Below are 20,407 nucleotides of genomic sequence, written 5' to 3'. Positions count from 1 at the left end.
GCACGGCGGGAGCCGGCTCCCCAGCCCCGAGGCGGGCTCCTTGTGCTGTGTGGGGAGCAGCCGGGGGGACCTCCGCGAAACCTGCCGTGGCCCCGGGACCCCTCGGGGTGTCAAACTGCCCTCGCCGCCATGGGCCCCTCATAAAAATGGCCCCCAGGTTCCCTGTTTGGTTCGCGTAAGCCACCGAAGAAAGCACTATCGGTTCATAGGAAGATACCGTTGCTTGACAGCTAAAATCACCTGTCAGAAGTTACAGTTCGAAGGCACAAAGGCGTGTTGTCAAAGAGGAACCAGCAGCTGGTACGAATTGCAAAGAAATGAGAGGAAAATTTCTCGGTCTGCGGTTTCCCAGTCGGTATGGCGGCATTCCATTCAACGGGCAGTACGACGAGGGCAGCATTCCTGGCAGAAAGAAAAGATCCCTGTAAGTGGACAAAAATGGCAATAGGCAAGAAGCTGAACGGCAGATTTCGAATTTACATTGGGCTTAATTACTTTATGAATCTCATATAAGCAATACAGAAACTGCATCCTGCAACAGAAGGGAAAAAACCCACCACCTGCCTGCTTAAAGTTTCGATGCTGTGGGATTCATCCCACCATGGCTTTGGTGATGGCTGGCAGGCTGTGGTCCAGCAGGGAGGAGGGCCTCCCTACGGCAGCCTCCACCTCCTCTCGTCCCAGGGAGTAAACCTGCGGGGACGGCACCGCTGCAAAATATTACTAGTGACAGCAGGCATCGGCCGGAGCTCATCCCCCCGCAAAGGCTGGAACAAAGCTCTGACAAGATGTGCGGTGCAAAAAGTAAATCATTAATATTTATCGGACTGCTTTTCAGCTGCCTAGAAATGGTGAGTGCACCTAACTCATTTGCTTTAAAACTATTTTCATGAATTATATTGTACTCTTTGTAGTAAAAAAAGTAGACTAAAAGCTAGGGTAGAGACTACCTGACACCCACTTCTCCGTTCGTGTTTTGTTACTATTACACTTTTACAGTGCTTACAAGTGACTGAAAAATAAAATAGTATATTAGGACTTTTGAAGTCTGTCAACAGCTGAAAACTGGATCAATAGGCACATTCAGAGAGGAAGATGTAGTAGTACAATCTGCATACATGTACCAAAGCTCATTGGTTGCATAACTTTAAGTGTTATGCAAATATATCATATCAGTAAAGTGTATTTAAAAAATGTAGTATTTTAAGTTGTTGTTGTTACTATCGTTATTTTTTTTTAGTTTTCAAAATAAAATATTTAATTTTGTATTTCTAATTTTTTTGCATCTTCCTTTTCAGATCTTTTCATCTAACACAGGTAAATCTTCAAAATGATATTTTGGTTTTGCCTGCTTATTTTTGAATGGGTCTGAAGAGAACACACACATGTGATTTCTAATAAACATTCTGTAAGTTCTAGCACCTTTATAAACAAAAATGGTTTTCAATCTTGATTGAGCTTTAAAAAAATCTATGCTGATATCTTTATCAATTTTAAACCTCATTTTTAGGAGTCCTAATTCTGTCGGACACTCTCAAAAGATTCTGACAGACCACTTATGCCTTGACACCAGCGTGAACCAGGGAGAACGCTCAGCTGGACAAATTGTGCTGTTTGTTACCTACATAACTGTGCTACAAATAGGATCAAAACTGTCCCATATTTGCACACAATTAATTGCTGTATCTTTTAATAAAATAAAAAAAACCAAACAAAAACCACACACACACCCAACCCCCCCCCAAAACACACCAGAAGAAGCATGATGTCCTAAGCACAAATATTTCCAATGTTTTACAACATTTCATACTTTCTTCAATCTCATATTTTCTCCTTACAGCTCCTATTGCCTTTAACTGTAATACTGACTAGTTTAAAATATTGAGGAATGCAAGATTACAAGAAATGCCCTCAGAATTCATTCATTCTCTGGTGATAGTACATGTTCCTGCATATACTGCACTGTCAACAGTCTTAAATGCTTAATTGTTGCAGACATGTTGTTGCAGTATCTGAACACTTACTGTAGCATATTCTTTTCATGATTTGCAAAACAAGCATTTGATCCTATTCCTGTGTGGAATACTGTTGATGCTGGGTTTGTGTTCACATACGGATAATACCCATTATTTTTTAAAATAATTAGACTACAGCATATGGGGGTTTTAAGAAAAATAGCCATCATCACAACATTATATTATAAGAGCAAGCAGCAGTTATTACAGTAATTAATGGATTACAAAAGCAAACAAGGGAAATAGCACTCTAAATTCAGTGGAATGCCTGTCATCTGAAAATTAGGTCATGTAGATTCTTGATAAGGCACTGAACAATCTTGTCAAGACTTGACTAAATTCAGGAACGACTGAAATGTGGTTTTTTGATAATGATTTTTTTTTTTAGGTTTCTCTGTGTCTGTATACGATGTGACATCATGGAGCATTTATCTCAGATGGCCCAAGATTTCAGGAGCCTCTTCTTACAGAGTCACAGCTACCGCTGTCAATACTGTAGGCCATTCATTACTGTCTCATTTTAGTGATGTTACACTGAAAGGAACTCTAACTTCATTAATTCCCAATACTATTTATGCTATACAAGCAGAAGCTATTGACAAGAATGGACTTATTCTTGCAGAAACACAGATTATGCAGTCAACAGGTTAGTAAGAGAAACTTTGTGAAGTATAATTTCCATTGACTGGAAAATTATAGGGGAGTGGGATTATAGTAGGACTGGGATTTTATCCTTGTTGTTTTATTGTACTGGTAGGGAATAGCTGCCATTCCTGTTGGAGCCTTTTGCTGGTTCTCCTACCGAGTTCAATATTAAGAATGATTAGCTCCTTTTCCTCTCTGCTTTCTTTTAATATATATGTTTCCCTGACCTGCCATGAACAGCTTGCTCAGACTGCAGCTTTTCAAGTCACCTCCCCTTTCATGACAAACGCAGATGTGAAGCTATTCACATTTTTCAGTACTGATACTGCTAAACGGTATTTTTGTTTCATTCACAAAAGGACTTGCAGCATATAAGTCATTGAGGGTCATTGGAGAAGAATCTACATAAACAGAAGTGCTTTTTTATTTCATCACTGAAATGTAATTGAAAAAATATTCTGTTCAAATTCTGCTTAAAGATAATTTGACTGATAATTTTTAGAAATGCTCATTGTTTTTCCAGTATAATTTGTTTCTTGCAAAAATAATTATTACAATAAAAATTGAAAATATAAATGCAGTAGTGTTTATCTTGATAAGTATGAAAAAACTTCTATTCCTATCTTAGTTGCAGGAGGACAGATATTAATGATTAATGCTCAGTAATTTATTTCTGATATAAATCATGTGCTATATATTCTCTGCTTGACTGTTAGTCAAGCAATTCTGTTAGACTTGCCTAAGGATTTCCTGCACAGAAACTTTTATGAATTGTTACTAAAGACAATATTTTAAAAGAAAAAAAAAATCATAGTGCAATAGCTTGCCCAAAGATGGCAAAAAACACACCTGCAAATGTTCCATAGGCAAGGTCATATAGAATATATGTTGCCATTTTTACAAATGGGGCAAAAGATGATGTCTCACTACAGCTGAATGAGAAAATGCTTGGGACTAAGGGAGCAAACATAATGCTCAGGAGTTGTATAACTCTGTATAATACTTGCTAGGATCTCTGAAATCCCAAATTAGCTACCTTGCTATAAATAAGTTTGCCTCAAGGCTCATAGTTTCGTCCCAAATACTTTTTCATTCCTTTTCTAAATTTTAAGTGCAATACACCTTCATTTTGTCTTTTTTTCTCTTCTACTGAGTCTTTTGCAGCCTTGCAATATATGGACTTGCTTTACATATGCTGATCCTAGTCTGAAAATCTTGATCACTGAACATAAATTTATTGTGGTTAAGAAATACACCCTCTGTAGTTACTTTTGTGAGTGTAGTACACAAGAGCAGTACACAAGAGCTCTTTCTGAATGGCCTGCAGCATAGCATAATAGAAAAGCATTTAATTGCAGTATTTGATGTGTCATGTTATTGTATATCTGTCTGCTCTGAGCAGGGCGTCGGATAAGATGACTTCCCATCGTCCCTTCCAAACTAAATTATTGTACGTTGCTCTGATATAGAAAAGCCTAAGATTCAGCATCCTATGTCAGGCTGCTTTGTATAAACACCCTCTTCTTCTTTGTATATTTTGCTTTGCACATTGCTTTCTATAAACATCCAGTGTAGTTCATTGGCTCTAGAGCAAGACAAAAAAGAGACCTCTCAGCGCAACCTGTGTTAAAGAATGGTCATTTTCAGTAGTGATTTCAAGGGTACTAGAATATTTTTATTGAAAGATGAAAGTTGGTCTGCAATATCTGAAGATTCTATGTTGTTGATGTTCATTTAAACTTCATTTAACTTAAACATTCATAGAAAGCGTGGGCCATTTGTCCTACGCTTTGTCTTCGTGAAATGTTCAGAGCACTTAGTGTTTCACAGGGCTGAGTTCCCCAACTTCAGTATGTTTATCGTTGTTTCCACTTTAGCTCCAGACATACCTGTTATTGAGCAAGCTTATTCAAAACTTAGCAGCAGTATCACAGTGGAATGGAGAGCAGTACCTGGGGCTACTAGTTATCTGCTGACTGCACAAGATGGAGATTCCTTCACTGAAACTGTAGTTACAAATTCTCCAGGCACAGTGACGGGACTGAAACCTGCCACCTTGTACAGAATCACTATCAGATCTATAAATTCGGGAGGAAAAAGCCGGCCTTCACCTTTCAGAAAAGCAAAAACAGGTGGACTTTTAAAGTCTTATTCTTATTTCAAATTCTGTAATGATGTTATAGTATAAAGCATTCACGCAGCATCCTTTTTATTTGTTTATTTATTTGAACAGAAAACAAACAGTATAGCCCAGGCATGCACGCACCAGTACTGAATTATTATATTCTCGTATTTTAAATTGTATTGATCACATTCTCCTTTCAGTTTTTGAGGACTAGAATTCAGCCATCTGACTTAATGACCAGGACAAGAGTCTGAATTAATGGTTTACTTTATAACAGTACTGTAAGTTAAATGTTTAATAGGAAGTTTTACTAGCATTTATATGAATATATGTATTCTATTTTAACAGAATCAAATTTTATTTTAACAAAAGACATAACTTGAGGGAGTGGAAGAAATGAAGCAGCAACTAAAACTATAAAATAAGACAAGGTAAAACTTAGAGGATGGGAAATGCAGTATCTTCTTAGTGATTTTCAGTCTTGTACACATTCAATATTTCATATTTTGTGTATGACTTACATTCATTTTACGAAACCTGTAATATCATAATGGATGCTGCAATCAGTTTCTGTATTTATGCTGTCAGTCTTGCATTAATTTATTTTTGGTTTTGTTGTTGCTTAATTTGTCTCTCAGAGTTTGGTGATTGTGTGTATTCATTTCAAATTTGGCCTTTTCAAACAGTATTACTGAAAAACCAAGAGGTCACTTGGTGTTCTTTTTCAACAGTCCTGGCTGCTCCGATTCTGTCTGTTAGTTCTCCGAGTTGTGACTCCATTGCTGTGAGCTGGAAGGCTGTGTATATGGCAGCTGGATTCTCTGTGTCCCTCATGAGATCAGATGGTTTGGGCAGAATGCTGAAGGAGAACACCACCAATACCTCCTTGATATTTACAAATCTAGATCCAGGAACTCTCTATACTATCAAGGCATATGCCTGGAATGTCAATGGGATCCCTGGAGATGATTTCACATATAACCAAAGAACAAGTAAGAAATTTTCTTTTTTGTAACCAAGTAAGCATTAAAAAAAAAAGATAAAAAAAGATATACTGGGAAGTATTTCTGTGTATATGTGATTGTATTATGTTTTTTAAAGATATATTGGGTAGATTTTCAGATCCTATAATATTTACCCCATCTCAAAGTTCATGAAAGCTCAGGTGACATGGCTATGTTTAATGACTGTTACTGAGGCAAAGATACTATTAACTACCACTAAAGTTGTACCTAGGAGAAGCCTCAGTAAGGATTACACAAGCTTAGACTGATTTGAGGATTTTTCTAACTGTGAGACCCAAATATTCAAATAAGGCAAGGAGTTTCAACAGAAAGCTTTGCGATGGTGTACAACCAGAACTATTTCTTTAAAAAATCATCACTTTAATATGAATGAGGGTAAGCTCTGCACCACAAAAATTGTATTTAGTTTGCAAGTTATGAAAAAGATCATGTCTGTAGGCCATATGCTAAGTTGTATTTATGTGTTCCAAACTGATATACCATAGGTCCTAAGACACCAGCGGATGTTCAAGTAGCTTTTAATAGTGGTGCTTTAAGAGCTATTGTTTCTTGGATGCCAACAGAAGGAGCTCTAACTTACAGTGTGACAGCCTCCAGTGGACTCTTGAAACTGAAGTGTAACACATCTTCTGCCTCCTGCATGGTGCCATCGCTCCAGTGCAGCTCTGAATATTATGTTTCTGTCACAGCATACAATGATGCTGGATCCAGTAAACCTACTGATGCAGTAAGCTTAAAAACTAGTATGTGTCATTGATCATTATATAGCTTATGGCATTTTAACACACATTTCTTCAATTTCAAATGTAAATTAGTTACAGTTTGAGTGGTTCTCAAATAGTTCTTTCTGCTTCTAAAATTCATGCATGAACTGTACTATATACCTTCCTGTTTCAGGGATAATAGCCTGAACTTTCTTCGTATTTCTGTCAGAAAAACTTGCAATGATGTATATATATTGTTGGCTGAACCAGTAAGCCTGCATTTTCCTCTTACCAGAAGTACCTGTTCTAAAGTCATTTTTTCGAGTGTAAAACTAATGTAAGGAATAACAGATCTGTCCTACTGTGGCAGGTCTCTCACAAATAGATTAGGAGAAATCAGTGAGGAAGTAGCATTAAGTACTGGCCCTAGGCTGAGAACTGTTTGAGGCTAAATCTAGTAGTTAGTTGAAAGGAGATCAATAAAACCACATTCAGCTAAAGTAGCACCACTGGACTAACTTAAGATATCGTCACAGACCATGCCTTGTCAGGACAACAGGCTGCTCGTTTCAGCTACTTAGCACCACTGCCATGTCAGAGGTTATTGCTTCCTGACCTGTGAGATTAACTGTCCATGTAAGCAAAACCTAAATCATTTTTGTTATTATGTGCTACCTTAAAGACACAACATTATTGACTTAATTATTTGATATAACATGCCTTATTTTGACTTCTCATTGATACGAGTTGGAGATCATCCATGTGGGCAACTCAGAGGTGGATCTAATGGGGTGAGAGAGCCTTAAGCAAGAGGCAACTTTTAATCTGTGGGCTGTAATCTTCTCAGCCAACATTGCTTCAGCTAGATCATGTATACTCATTCTAAAAGCAGCAAGCTAAACTTTTTGAACTAGAAAAAAAGTAAATGTTATTTAAGTAAAAGCCATGGAGTTCACAGTTTAATGTGACATTTTGGGATGCCACCAAAAAGGAAACCTGAGCAAAGGACAGCTCTATTCAGACACAGCCAGTGAGTTTCATACCAATATATAAAGCATTTTCACATAAAGGCTTTTGAATGACAACTGCTATTCAAGCTAGTATTCCGATTGTCATCCAAAACTACTATTTGTGAGCACAGACTGTGCCAGTTCCGTTTGAAATACTGCCTGGTACCACTGGTTTTGTTCACAGGGGCTCCTTAAGCAAGTCTCTTTTCTGTAAAACGTGAAGGTAGCATCTATCTTGTTCTGTAAAAATCATACTCACTTTTCATCTAAATGTAAGTAGCATCCTCTGTAAAGACAGTTAAGTTGCTGTTTTCTTGAGCAAGACAGAACAACTGTTCAAGCTGAGTAGAATAATTTTATATATTCCTGATTTTCCTTTAGTCTCCGAAAGTATAACTTCAATGAAAATATTCTGATTACAATTATTTTCTTATTTCTTTTTTTTTAAATTTTTTTTTCAGTTCCTTGTGCACCAGAAAATGTATCAATTGAAGAGGATGAACCTGGCCACTTGTTGGTATCATGGTCTAGCGTCAATTTTGGTCATTATTATGTGGTTTTTGTGAAGAGTGATGATGGTCTGGAGGTGCACTGCAACACATCACATACTCAATGCCATTTCCAGTCGGACTGTGGCTTCACTTATTTCATTAGTGTCTTTGCATATAACAAGGCTGGGCAGAGTCCTTTAGGTGATGTATTCAATTACACTACTGGTAAGTAGCAATGTATTCTTGCAAATTCATTTTGGATCCTCTGACTGTGGTTGGACATTTTTATTGGAAGATAGTGGCTTAAACTTCTATTTTTTATTCAATTTTTGGGCAAAACACACAAATGTTGGCAGAGAAAAAGAACCATTTCACATTGCAGTCGAATTTAACTTGCATAGTCAAGTGCAGCAAAATGCTTACAAACTTGAAAATAGTTTAATGATTCACAAACATCAAGTAAGGACATATGAATATACTCCACCTGGAGTACTGTGTTCAGCTCCAGAGCCCCCAACATAAGAAGGACATGGACCTGTTGGAGTGAGTCCATAGGAAGGTCACAAAGATGATCAGAGGTATGGAGCACCTCTCCTATGAGGACAGGCTGAGAGAGTTGGGGTTGTTCAGTCTGGAGAAGAGAAGGCTCCAGGGAGACCCTCTAGCTGCCTTCCAGTACTTAAAGGGGGTCTACAGAAAAGGTAGAGGGGGACTCTATCAGGGAGTGTGGTGATAGGACGCTATGGGGTAATGGATTTAAACTGAAAGAGGGGAGATTTAGATTAGGTACTAGGAAGAAATTCTTTCCTGTGAGGGTGGTGAGACACTGGAACAGGTTGCCGAGAGTTGTGGATGCCCCATCCCTGGAGATGTTCAAGACCAGGCTGGATGAGGCTTTGAGAAACCTGGTTTAGTGGGAGGTGTCCCTGCCCATGGCAGGGAGTTGGAACTAGATGATCTCTAAGGTCCCTCCCAACCCAAACCATTCTATGAGTCTTACAACACACAGTCCTGACATAACATTTGAATTCTATTCCTGTATTTTTTTCTGTTGCCTTGGGAAGGGTATACCAAAGTCTTAAATTTCCTCATCGAGAGTTTTCATATTTGGAAAATGAAAAAAAATTAGTTCAATGGGAAATTGTGAAGAACATTGTTAGAGTTATTTCACTTCTAAATGTACGTAATTCCTACGTTTTACCTGTACATTAGAATACCCTCTGCTGATTTGGAAGGAGGGGTTCTGAACGAAGGGGTAGATAAACGAAACAAGACTCTTGGCTTTCGTGCCAGTTTTCCGTTCACGTTCAAGTTCCCCTCCCGCCTGGTCTGTTCCCAGCACCTTGCTGCCCCGGCGACATCAGGGCGGCGGCGGTGTCGAGCGACACCCTGCGTGTCACCTGGGCGCCTGTCCGCGGTGCTGAAATGTACGCGACCCGGGCGCGGGGCGGCAGCGGCGAGGTGCTCTGCAAACACACCGCCGCCGCCTGCACCTTGTCGGCTCTCCGGTGCGACACCCGCTACGACATCACGGTCTATTCTTTCAGCGAGGCCAGGGGCAGCAACACGTCCTGTGCGTCTAAGAGCGTGGCAACAGGTATGATGACCATTCTTACTCTCCTTCAGCAGAAGAAAGCGCTGGTGTTGTTTAGCATAAAAAAAGGAGGCTGTGGGGAGACCTTATCACTCTCTACGACTACCTGAAAGGAGGTTGTAGAGAGGTGGGGGTTGGTCTCTTCTCCCAAGTAACAGGTGATAGGACAAGAGGAAATGGCGTCAAGTTGCACCAGGGGAGGCCTACATTGGATATTAGGAAAAAATTCTTCACTGAAAGGGTTATTGGGCATTGGAACAGGCTGCCTGGGGAAGTGTTTGAGGCACCATCCCTGGAGGTATTTGAAAGACAGATAGAGATAGTGCTTAGATATATGGTTTAGTGATGGTTTTTGTCAGTTATGTTGATAGTTGGACTAGATGATCTGAAAGGTCCCTTCCAACCTAGGCAATTGTATGATTCTATGAAATAATTAGTTAGACACTGCTGTGATTAATGGATGAAAAGCATTACTGGAGTGCTAAGTTACTGTAAATGATAAAAAATAAAAAAAAAATGGAAGTCCTTTAAAAATTTACTGTAAGCATGAACCTAAAAACAGATTTGGATTGAATGCTTCTGGTAGCTCCAAGTTTTTGAAAATCAGATTTACAATTTGTCTCTGGTTTTGCATGCAAAATCCTTATGTTGTCAGTTCTTTCACAAGTTCTAAATTCTCACCAGGAGTAAACATTTAAGGATCATATACTTTTCCAAAGTAGTTTGTCAGTTCTAACTGGAATTTAATTTTCATGTGTAACTTAGATATTATACATAAACAATGTGTTTAAATACTGTTAATATGCAATATTTCAGCTCCCTGCAGTCCTGAAATTAAAAATATCTCAAAGGAGACTCTTTCTGTAATCAGTGTGCACTGGCAATCTAACAACAAAGAAGCTACGTATATTGTCACTGCTAGAGGAGAGGCTGGACTTTGGCATTGCACAAGCTCTGGAAATTCCTGTACCTTAATTAATCTTCCCTGTGGATCTGCTTTCTCTGTTAGTGCTATAGCAAGATCACCAGCAGGACAGAGTTTACCAAGCTACAGTGTCCCTTTAGAGACAGGTATGTGGGAATTATATGTAGTGGAAAATATTTCGCAGCTTAATATTAAAATAGTTCTATGTCTCTTTATACGTTTTTGGCTTTTTTTTTTAATTACAATGTGTGTGTATTATACTATCTATTGCTGCTTAAACGTGTATGTATCTCTGTTTGTGTGAGAAGGAAAGATCACTTGGCACTTGCCTCATACTGAGAAGCCTTAGATAATTCGTTGCTAAGAAGCAACCAGTTATCATCTGGCACAGCTAACTAAAATATAATAACATAATCCACTAATGTATTTGACTTTTAATATTACTGGGAGAGGCAATGTGGTGATGTCCATGTCAACAACTAGTGTGAAGAAGAGATGAAAGCACATCCTAACCACCATTCCTGCTGTTAATTTGCTATCAGTCTTCTCCCGTGCCACTGACCCAGAGAATTCCCAGGCACAGTTCAGAGATTAATATACATGAGAATCTATTTTTAACAGGCAGTTTGGTTGCAGTCAGTTTACATTGTACAGGAAGAGACTTTAAACAGAGACAGAGCTGGACTGAGCTATATGACTTGAGGGGTAGAGGTGGACCCTGCTTAATTAAACTACAGATCTATCCTGATTCTGATGACAAATTTTAGTAATTTTTAGTATGTTGGTGAACAATCATCATATAATAATTCCAGGGTTACAACTCACTGTTCTAGAAAAATTGATTTTATATTGACATTTTGTTTATTAGAAGCTTGCCAGAATAGTGAAGTATTTTTCAGCAAGCTAATGTTTGTCTGAAAAGTATACGTCTTCATTCCTTTACTGTTGATCATGTACTATTCTAGCTGCAACCCCCCAGAATACCTTCCATTTTCCAAGTACAAAATAGAATTGACTTCTCTATTTTTTGTTCTTTTTAAGCTCCTTGTTGCCCTAATGAGCTGATACTAACTCAAGTGACACAGTCTGTAACAAATATCAGCTGGTCTGTTGGGATGGGTGCACAGACGTATGTAACAGCACTGGAGTCTCCAAAAGGACAGGCAAAGTGTCACACTCTTCAAAACTACTGTCTCCTGGGATGCATCACATGTGGCACCAACTACACAGTATCTCTGAAAGCAATCAGTGAAACGGGTTTGACATCCAGTTGCACGTATCAAGGATATTCTTCCAGTATGTAAATTGTAAATGCAATTGGGAAGAAAAAGACTCAATATACAACTTAAGTTGTATAGTGTTCCTCTCATACAAGTAGTGCAGCTGAAATTCAATACATAGTTAATACACTGTGGTTCCCTCTCTTAAATAAATGCACTTTGGATTATTTTCATATATTATTTAAACACCATTCTTATAATGGCCATCAGGTAGCCATATAAAGAAGTTCACAAAAGGATTCTGGGTGTTCTAGGATAGCCTTGTTGCCTCCATAGTCAGGAGAGAGCAACTATCTTCCAACATGTAAAACAACGGCGGAATTCCAGCTCCATAATATAAGTCTGATAAAACATTTTCTTCCCTGGTTCAGTTCAAGAATTACTTTGGCTTTCTGTGAAATAATAATTTCTCATTGAAATGCTGGTATCTAGTGTGATAGTAATGCTATCATCTGGTTTAAAATGCACTCTAGGAATTTATAATATTGTGGGTTCACAAAATTTGCTTATTAATGTTTCTTCTTTTATTAGGTGCTTGCTGCCCTTCTGGGGTGAAGCTCTATAGACTCGGCAATAATGGTATCAGGGTGTATTGGCGAGCTTCTGATGAAAAGATAAACTACAATACCGATTTACATGGCTCAAAAGGCAATTTCACCTGTACCCCTAGCTCAGGTCTCAGTCACTGCGATATCACTGAGATACCTTGTGGGGATGTCTACACAGTGGTAGTATCTCCAGTTACTGATAAGGGGCCGAAGCTTACATTTTGTCCTAAAAAAATATATTCAGGTAAAACTTAAATTTCTTTGAATGATGTATTTTTGTCCATGCACGCTAGATGGTTAAACGTAATCTGAAGTTATGCGAGTAACAGTGGCATGGAATAGAACTCTTCTATTCTAGTGTTGACTCCAGAGTAAATGTTGTGGGTGCTATCTTGCAATATCTGAGATGGGAACTTCACAGGAGCATTTTGGGACGGGGCATACTTATCTATACAGGTGCCTCTTAACTGGATCACCCATGACCTGGTGAATACAAAGAGGTTAATTTTCAGTTGGGAAGTTAGTAGTGTTTAGAATACAGAAGCAAATGAATGAGGATTTTTAATAGTTCTGTTTTCCAATTTGTTTTATAGAATTATTGTTCTTCTATGAACCGCTCCTAAGCACAGTTTTTAAGTAAAAATTGTTTAAGGGGAAGTAATTTCCTTGGGATTCCTTTCCTAGGGCATAAATTTAATCCATTATTATAGCAGTTCTCTACTGCTTTCTGTTGGGATTGCACAGTTGTATAGCATGGACTACGTTCTACAGACTACTACTGTTTTCCAGCTTACAACCTGACACCTAACATTTATACTACTGTTTCTTGTCATTTCAGTAACCTGTTCTGGAAGCTCTCTTGGAATGGGTAAGAGCACACAGTACATTCATTCCAAATCCATGTTTGTAAAACATGTTAGCATCATGTGACTCCAAATAAGATGCAAATAACATTTGCAAATAATATTTGATAGTCAAGGCCTGCGTTAATGTTATACAGGTTTGTCTCACTCCCCCATCTTATAATGTATAATTAAAAAAAAATAATCCTAACTATATTGTGGCCTGTATACCATCATGCTCTCTACACTGTCACAACATTTACTGTTTATCTGATAGCGCGTAATAAAAGGCAGGCTTATCTTTTATAGCCTTGCCATATTCCATTACAAATTAAACTAGGTCACGCTTCTGATTTTTATTTTAAAAAAAGTAAAAAAAGAGTGGCTTACCTCAACCTATGCTTATTTCATCTGGGATTTAAACAGGATAGATTTGTGCTTTATTTGCCTGCGTAAACCACTAGAAATAACTTCAAAAGCAGCAACTGAAATGAACATTTCTCAAGACAGTTGCTTTCCCATAACTGAAATTGTCTCAATTTCTGAATTCTGTTATAGTGATTTATAGAGGAAAGAGCAATGCAGAACAACATATCTAGATGAAAATCCTGGTTTGGATAAGGAGGTAAGTTATAAGAATAGTAATTCAGATTCGGATGTACTAACCAAACTTTTCCTGCTGCTTTGGGATTGGAGGGATAAGTTTCATCAGCCCTGTATATCCTAAATATAACTGGTTTGTTAAAATTCATCATATTTACCTCAGAAACCCCATGTTGTCTATTCCTACTGTCAGTACTGATTTCTCCTCTCCTCTGTTTACAATAAAACCCTCTTTCACTTCATTGTCTTTTCTAATACTACCCTATAGCGACCCAGAAAAGCCCACAAAATCCAAACAGATCAAGATACTTTTCAGCACTCATTTACTTTCTCTCTTCTGGACTATTCACTGTCCTTTTCTCAAAAGAATGGCAAGGAGTCACTGTTGACTTTTTTCCCCCCAAAGTTGATCACCTCCTCTTTCCTGCTGTTCTACAGCTATCCTGGATGTTAAGGTTGTTGATGCACTGTTCTCCCTAAATGCTCTTCCCAGTCTTTCTTTCCCTGAAGCTGGAAAGATGACATCTGTGCGTAACTGCGACAGCTGCTTGAGAACTGGGAGGAGGAAAGCCGAAGAGCTGGCTGTATCTGAGATCTAATCCAAGACACCAAATTTGGGCCCCAATTGATAATTTTTAAAACGCAGATGAATGCTGATGGAGACCTCCATAATCTTGAACTGTAATTTTCTCTGTAAAGCGATCAGTTTTAAAAGCTCTTCCATAGAGTCATTAATCAGTAGATGTGTTCTAGACCTAATGTATCAATGAAGTAGTAAGGGCTGAAATAAAGATTAAAAGAGTGAAATTTAACTCCTTAAAAAAAAAACCCAAACAACAGTCGTTTAGGTGCCCTCAATGAAAAGTAACTTGAGGCTTAATCAAGTATTCTAAGGCTATTTCATTTTAATTTAAATTTTAAAAAAGTTGCTTCCCTTACAATTTTGCGAGGTGACTCATGAGGGTAAACATAGCGTCCTCTTCACATTAACTTATTTTGTTTTGTGGCTAATGAAGAGCTGACAGTTATTACTAACATTTTTATTTCCCATTTTTCGTAAAAGGCAGAACCTTTTCTCATACTACACAGTGGTCACTTTTTCAGCCAACACAGAAACAAAAGTTCAAGCTCCACGGGTTCTACATACACATTAAAACAATTAGTCAAAGATATCTTACAAAAACAGTCTTCAGAAGCTTATGTATAAAGGTTACCAAAGGCAACAGGGTTTTTAACACTATTTTCAGCTTACAAAAATAGATACCATGCATTCTGAAAGTTTCCTTCCTTCACAGGACACAGTTGTACTGCGTATCTCACTCACTGCTCCTGATCACTTCCACAAAATAATCTCATGGGAATCTTACTCTTCAATACATTGATTGTAGATGGCCCAAGAATTACATGTTGCTTCTTAGAACGAGATCTGCGTTTATTCACTGTCAAATAAGGCTTTCTTTAGGAAACGTTATTTACTGCCCTGCATTACTTAATAAAAAGATGCTTTTCTCATTTAATTTGAAAAAAAAAAAAAAAAGTAAATACAAGTATTGTTCATGACTTTCTTCCTGAGGGTTTTATTTAAATATTTTTTCTTTGCAGTCATCATGACATCATTGTCACCAAAGCCTAAGTGTTTAACCAGATGGCTATTAACTGGATTTTCAGAGGTCTAAAGCAGTCAGTTTCTCTTGGAATCAAATTCAAGCCACAGCTTTCTTGTTTCATATAAACAATTCTGATATTTCCATGCTTTAACAGTAACCTTAATGTATTTCAAGCAATTATAAACTGTTGTATTTTTTTTCCATTCTTCCTGGCATACAGACATTGACATCTCAAGATTGACACTACAACCTTGACAATGCTGCAGTACTATTTTCATCAGCTCCTCTCATTTTCATGAGTGAAAATGAAAATTGTAATTGTAACAGAATGTATTATTTGCATGTCTGTTAAAAAAAAAAAAAAGAAAACAAAAGAAAAGGCAAAAACCTGAAGAGGGGTCAAAATTCCAAGAAAAACTATATACATTCAGCTTAAAACAAGTAGGTAACAATAGTTACCAAACATGGAGGAAAAGCAACACAACCAAACCGAGCCAGATCCACACCTCCTGCTGTGGCTGTGTGCGTGTTGCAGGCGTTGTTACTCAGGCATTAGACATTGTCTAATAATAATTAGCACTGCTGATCTGTGAAACATCACTGGCACTCATTGAGGTGATTAAAAAACTTTAGTCAGGATTAGTTTCAGGTTCTCTCCAGGTTGAGGCAAATGCTTTTTTATGGGTCAAACTGGCTTGTTTTAAGATCACAGGAAAGGACAATTAGATGTAGTGTTTTCATAATTTCTATACTATTTACCTTTATAGAGCTCTGGTCTTCATGAAGCAAAAAAAGCAACCAGCCAAGAAAACCCAAATAAACTCCAAAATAACAAAACAAAACAAAAAAATACAGGGGGAACCCCAAACCAACTCTACAAACCTACTAAAAGAAGAAAAATTTGACAATCGAGAAAATTCCTGTTGGAAGACCCAGAGATAGGCAGCATATTGATATGCTAAGTAAAATGAATGCGTTCAGAACCGTATCTGTGAAATCACTTCTACTAAAAAATTAGGTGATTAAAAACACCTTGGTTATTTCATGATAGATGCATTCATTAATGCTTACTTAATAAAAATGTTAACAAAGGAATAATTTTAAAGATGTATTAGTTGCAATTACACTAAGATGAACACTTGCAAAAAAAAAATTGTATGTATTGTTCCAAATACAAATTATTTGTAATTGTGTTCAACACAGAATAGCTAAAAATTTAGATAGGCTCTTTTCAGTCCAGTAAAGAAACTGGCAAAAATCTATCCTTTGGTTTGTTTCAGATTTGACCCAAAATTGCTGAGATTTAAGAAGCGTTCTCCCATATCCAGCTATTGCTGGGGAAGAGGGGGGGGGGGGCGGGAAAAGATACAACAATCACATTGCAAAACCTTAAGAGTGGCGTTTAAATGCTGGTTTACCCTGCTGGTGGACATCTCCTGTATGTAAAGTCACATGCACTTCACAGCAGTGCGGAAAGGGCTCAAACATCTACCAAAGCCAGTAGAAGTCATCTATTTCTCTCAGGTTCCCCTTAAGAGATCCTGTCTTTGAGTCAGTACAGTAATATTCAGCTGTAAATACTAAAAGTATGAGCTTATTCATGTTTCTTCATTAACATATAAAGTATAAAAAACATGGCTAAGCACGGTGTATCCAGTACCCCACAACGTGATCTGATAAATTGCCCTGCCATTCAAGTCACCTATTTCAATATAGATAATCAAAGTACCACTCCTATTATGTTTAAAAGTCAGATACATCCAAGTCCTTTTGCACTAATTACCTGCAGTTATGTGGCATTAGGTAGATGGGAATCTCTGGGGCCAAAGTCTTGACCCTGCCTCAAAATAAAAGAATGCCAGTTTGCTGCTTCTTAAGATCTGTAATATTGTTCGACTAATCGAGTAGCATCTTCAAAAGAGTAAAAACAAAGTAGAGGTGTATTTCTCAAATTAGTATTAGTAGTCCAAATAAGTACTTATTGTTGAAGCCACAGGAAATTTCCAAGATAGGTGAGGCTTCAGGAGGAATGACCATCCCAGCTAGGCAACTATGGACACGTGGCATTCTGTGGAACTTCAGGTTCTTAGTGTTTGGTTTGTTGCGCTTTTACCCTGAGAACTGAAAAATAACTGTAGGGGCTCCATCAGACAGGAGTTCTGCAACCATACCTCCGAGGAAGACTCTCGCAATACCTCCAAATTGTCGGAAATTTTCTTCTAATGACCCCAAGCCAAATGTCCACTGCAGCCGTACTGCTCGCAACTGCATCAGACCCACCAGCACTGGAGACTCCACTGATCTTACCATTTCTCATCAGAGCTGCTTTGTTCAAGTTCTGTGGATCTGTTCCTCCCGCTTTCAAGGAAGGCCACATGAAATAAAACGGCATCAGCAAGACAAAAAAGAATTAAAGAGTCTCTGGATCCAAACTCAAGAGCTGCAAAATACTAAACCCCAATGGCAACTTTAAGTTCGGTGTCTTGCTTAAATCGTTTTCACAGAATCACAGAATCTTCATGGTTGGAAAGGACCTTTGAGGTCATCGAGTCCAACCAAACAACCTACAATCTCTGCCCTTCAGAGCATGCCCTGAAGTGCCACATCTAGACATTTCTTAAATATCTCTAGGGATGGTGACTCAACCACCTCCCTGGGCAGCCTGTTCCAGTGCCTGACCACTCTTTCAGTAAAGTAATTCTTCCTAATATCTAATCTAAACCTCCCCTGCCGCAACTTCAGACCATTTCCTCTGGTCCTGTCATTATTCACCTGGGAGAAGAGGCCAACACCCACCTCTCCACAACCTCCTTTCAGGTAGTTGGAGAGGGCAATGAGGTCTCCCCTCAGCCTCCTCTTCTCCAAGCTAAACATGCCCAGTTCCCTCAGCCTCTCCTCATATGACCTGGTCTCCAGACCCCTCACCAGCCTGGTAGCTCTCCTCTGGACATACTCCAGCACTTCAGTGTCCCTCTTGTACAGAGGGGCCCAGAACTGAACACAGTACTCAAGGTGAGGCCTCACCAGTGCCGAGTACAGAGGCACGATCGCTTCCCTGCTCCTGCTGGCCACGCTATTCCTGATACAAGCCAGAATGCTGTTGGCCTTCTTGGCCACCTGGGCACACTGCTGGCTCATGTTAAGCTGGCCGTCCACCAGCACCCCCAGGTCCTTTTCTGCTGGGCAGCTTTCCAGCCACTCTTCCCCAAGCCTGGGGCGTTGCTTGGGGTTGTTGTGACCGAAATGCAAGACCCGGCCCTTGGCCTTATTAAACCTCATACAGTTGGCCTTGGCCCATCGATCCAGCCTGTCCAGGCCCCTCTGTAGAGCCTTCCTACCCTCAAGCAGATCAACACTCCCACCTAGTTTGGTGTCGTCTCCAAACTTACTGAGGGTGCACTCAATCCCCTCATCCAGATCATTGATAAAGATATTAAACAAAACTGGCCCCAAAACTGAGCCCTGGGGGACACCACTGGTGACCAGCCACCAAGAGGATTTCACACCATTAATCACAACTCTCTGGGCACGGCCATCCAGCCAGTTTTTAACCCAGCGAAGAGTACACTTGTCTATGCCATGATTCGCCAGCTCCTCCAGGAGAATGCTGTGGGGGACGGTGTCAAAGGCCTTACCAAAGTCCAGACAGACAATGTCCACAGCCTTCCCCGCATCCAGAAGGCGGGTCACATGGTCATAGAAAGAGATCAGGTTGGTTCAGCAGGACCTCCCCTTCCTAAACCCATGCTGGCTGGCCCTGATCCCTTTTCATGTGTTAGTCAGTCATGAATATTGTCTATCCGTTACGCTGCTAGTTCAAGTACATAATTTGGATCAAATTAAATTCCAAAGTCAGAAAGGACTATTTATTGAAAAGTAAAAGCAAAGCCCTCCAATTACTGCACGTGGAAGAGACACTGGCATGAGCCAGTCTTTGCACAAAGTATCAAAATGTTCACCATCTTCACTGTAGTAAAGCAGCTATCTCCGCTTTCAGGTCAAAGATCGTTTCTCAGATATCTAGATTTTGCCTGCAAATAAGACATTCTTTCACTGTTATTTCCCAGCAATGGCAGAGGAGGAGGAGCCCGAAAGGAACAATTGGGAATCGGTAATCCGTTTTCCCTGACAGACCACTGGCCTCGCAGCCTGTCTGCCCACGAATGTTCTTGTTGCAGGAACTCACAGGCTGAAGGTTAAAAACTAACTAGGCCAAAAGAAGCCTTCTAGTAGTAAATAACGTAAATTAAAGTTGTCCTCATCGTTTTGACAGAATCCATGCAATCCCCTGGCAGACTGCAAAGGCAGTTCTAATAATCTACTAGCCAGGGTATTTCTTAAATGGCCAATACAGTTTTTCTCCTCACACAGTAAATGAGAGCTCAGTATTTTAGTTTTATGCTGCAATGGAATGAACTTGTTGAAGCTTAAAGCTTTGTTTCAAGCTCTGATTTAAATCAGAAAACAAAAATATAAGCAGATAATACCCGAACAACCTCAGTATTAAAAGATTTTGAAATACTAAGGATCACAGAGACAAAGGAAAGACTAACAATTCAGAGAACAATCAATAAGAGCAGGGAAAAAGGAAAAATTGAGTTTCTTACTTTCACTTCTTTGAATACCATGGAATGAAATGTATTGTTAGAAACTCAAGCACTGTGTTTTGTCCTGGATGTTTTAAAAGAATTGTATTTTAAATATTTAAATATCATGCCTAGATGACCTGCATCACGCAAGAGCAAAAAAGGCAGAGATATCAATTTATTTCTACCTTCAGGTCACTTCATGCTCATGTATGAGTCACAGTTGATGTTCTTCCTATTTTTGGGCTGCTGCATTTCCTTGTTGGCTACATCTTCCTTATAAAGGTACTTACTACATAAAATCCCTTATTCATACAAAGCATCACTTAGCCTGAAAATGGAACGTGGAGGAACCCAGACACTCTTCAACTGGCAATGAACATGCAGGGAAAAGCTGACACCCAATA

The 20,407-nt window shown here is 39.0% G+C and overlaps 1 protein-coding gene across 1 annotated transcript; it reads left to right on the top strand.

Annotated features, from left to right (window-relative positions):
- The first annotated feature begins 138 nt into the window (after positions 1–138).
- Positions 139–18,303, top strand: FNDC7 (fibronectin type III domain containing 7). The gene is made up of 14 exons (XM_063344858.1): positions 139–851; positions 1,299–1,317; positions 2,404–2,661; positions 4,538–4,792; positions 5,517–5,777; positions 6,296–6,553; positions 7,986–8,240; positions 9,355–9,612; positions 10,426–10,680; positions 11,576–11,830; positions 12,346–12,606; positions 13,201–13,230; positions 13,763–13,829; positions 15,103–18,303. The coding sequence occupies exons 1-13, from the start codon at positions 789–791 to the stop codon at positions 13,801–13,803; spliced, it is 2,469 nt and encodes an 822-aa protein (XP_063200928.1). The 5' UTR covers positions 139–788; the 3' UTR covers positions 13,804–13,829; positions 15,103–18,303.
- The last annotated feature ends 2,104 nt before the right edge of the window (positions 18,304–20,407 follow it).

Source organism: Chroicocephalus ridibundus, chromosome 8 (genome assembly GCF_963924245.1).
Source record: "Chroicocephalus ridibundus chromosome 8, bChrRid1.1, whole genome shotgun sequence".
In the NCBI taxonomy this organism is placed as follows: domain Eukaryota; kingdom Metazoa; phylum Chordata; class Aves; order Charadriiformes; family Laridae; genus Chroicocephalus; species Chroicocephalus ridibundus.
The sequence above is the reverse complement of the archived record's forward strand: the minus strand, read 5'-3'. Positions and strand labels throughout refer to the sequence as shown.

Coding starts and splice junctions, on each gene's coding strand:
- FNDC7 (XM_063344858.1), top strand. CDS start 789: ATGTGCGGTGCAAAAAGTAAATCATTAATATTTATCGGACTGCTTTTC. Junction 9,613..10,425: donor GTCTAAGAGCGTGGCAACAG/GTATGATGACCA, acceptor GCAATATTTCAG/CTCCCTGCAGTCCTGAAATT. Junction 10,681..11,575: donor CAGTGTCCCTTTAGAGACAG/GTATGTGGGAAT, acceptor GTTCTTTTTAAG/CTCCTTGTTGCCCTAATGAG.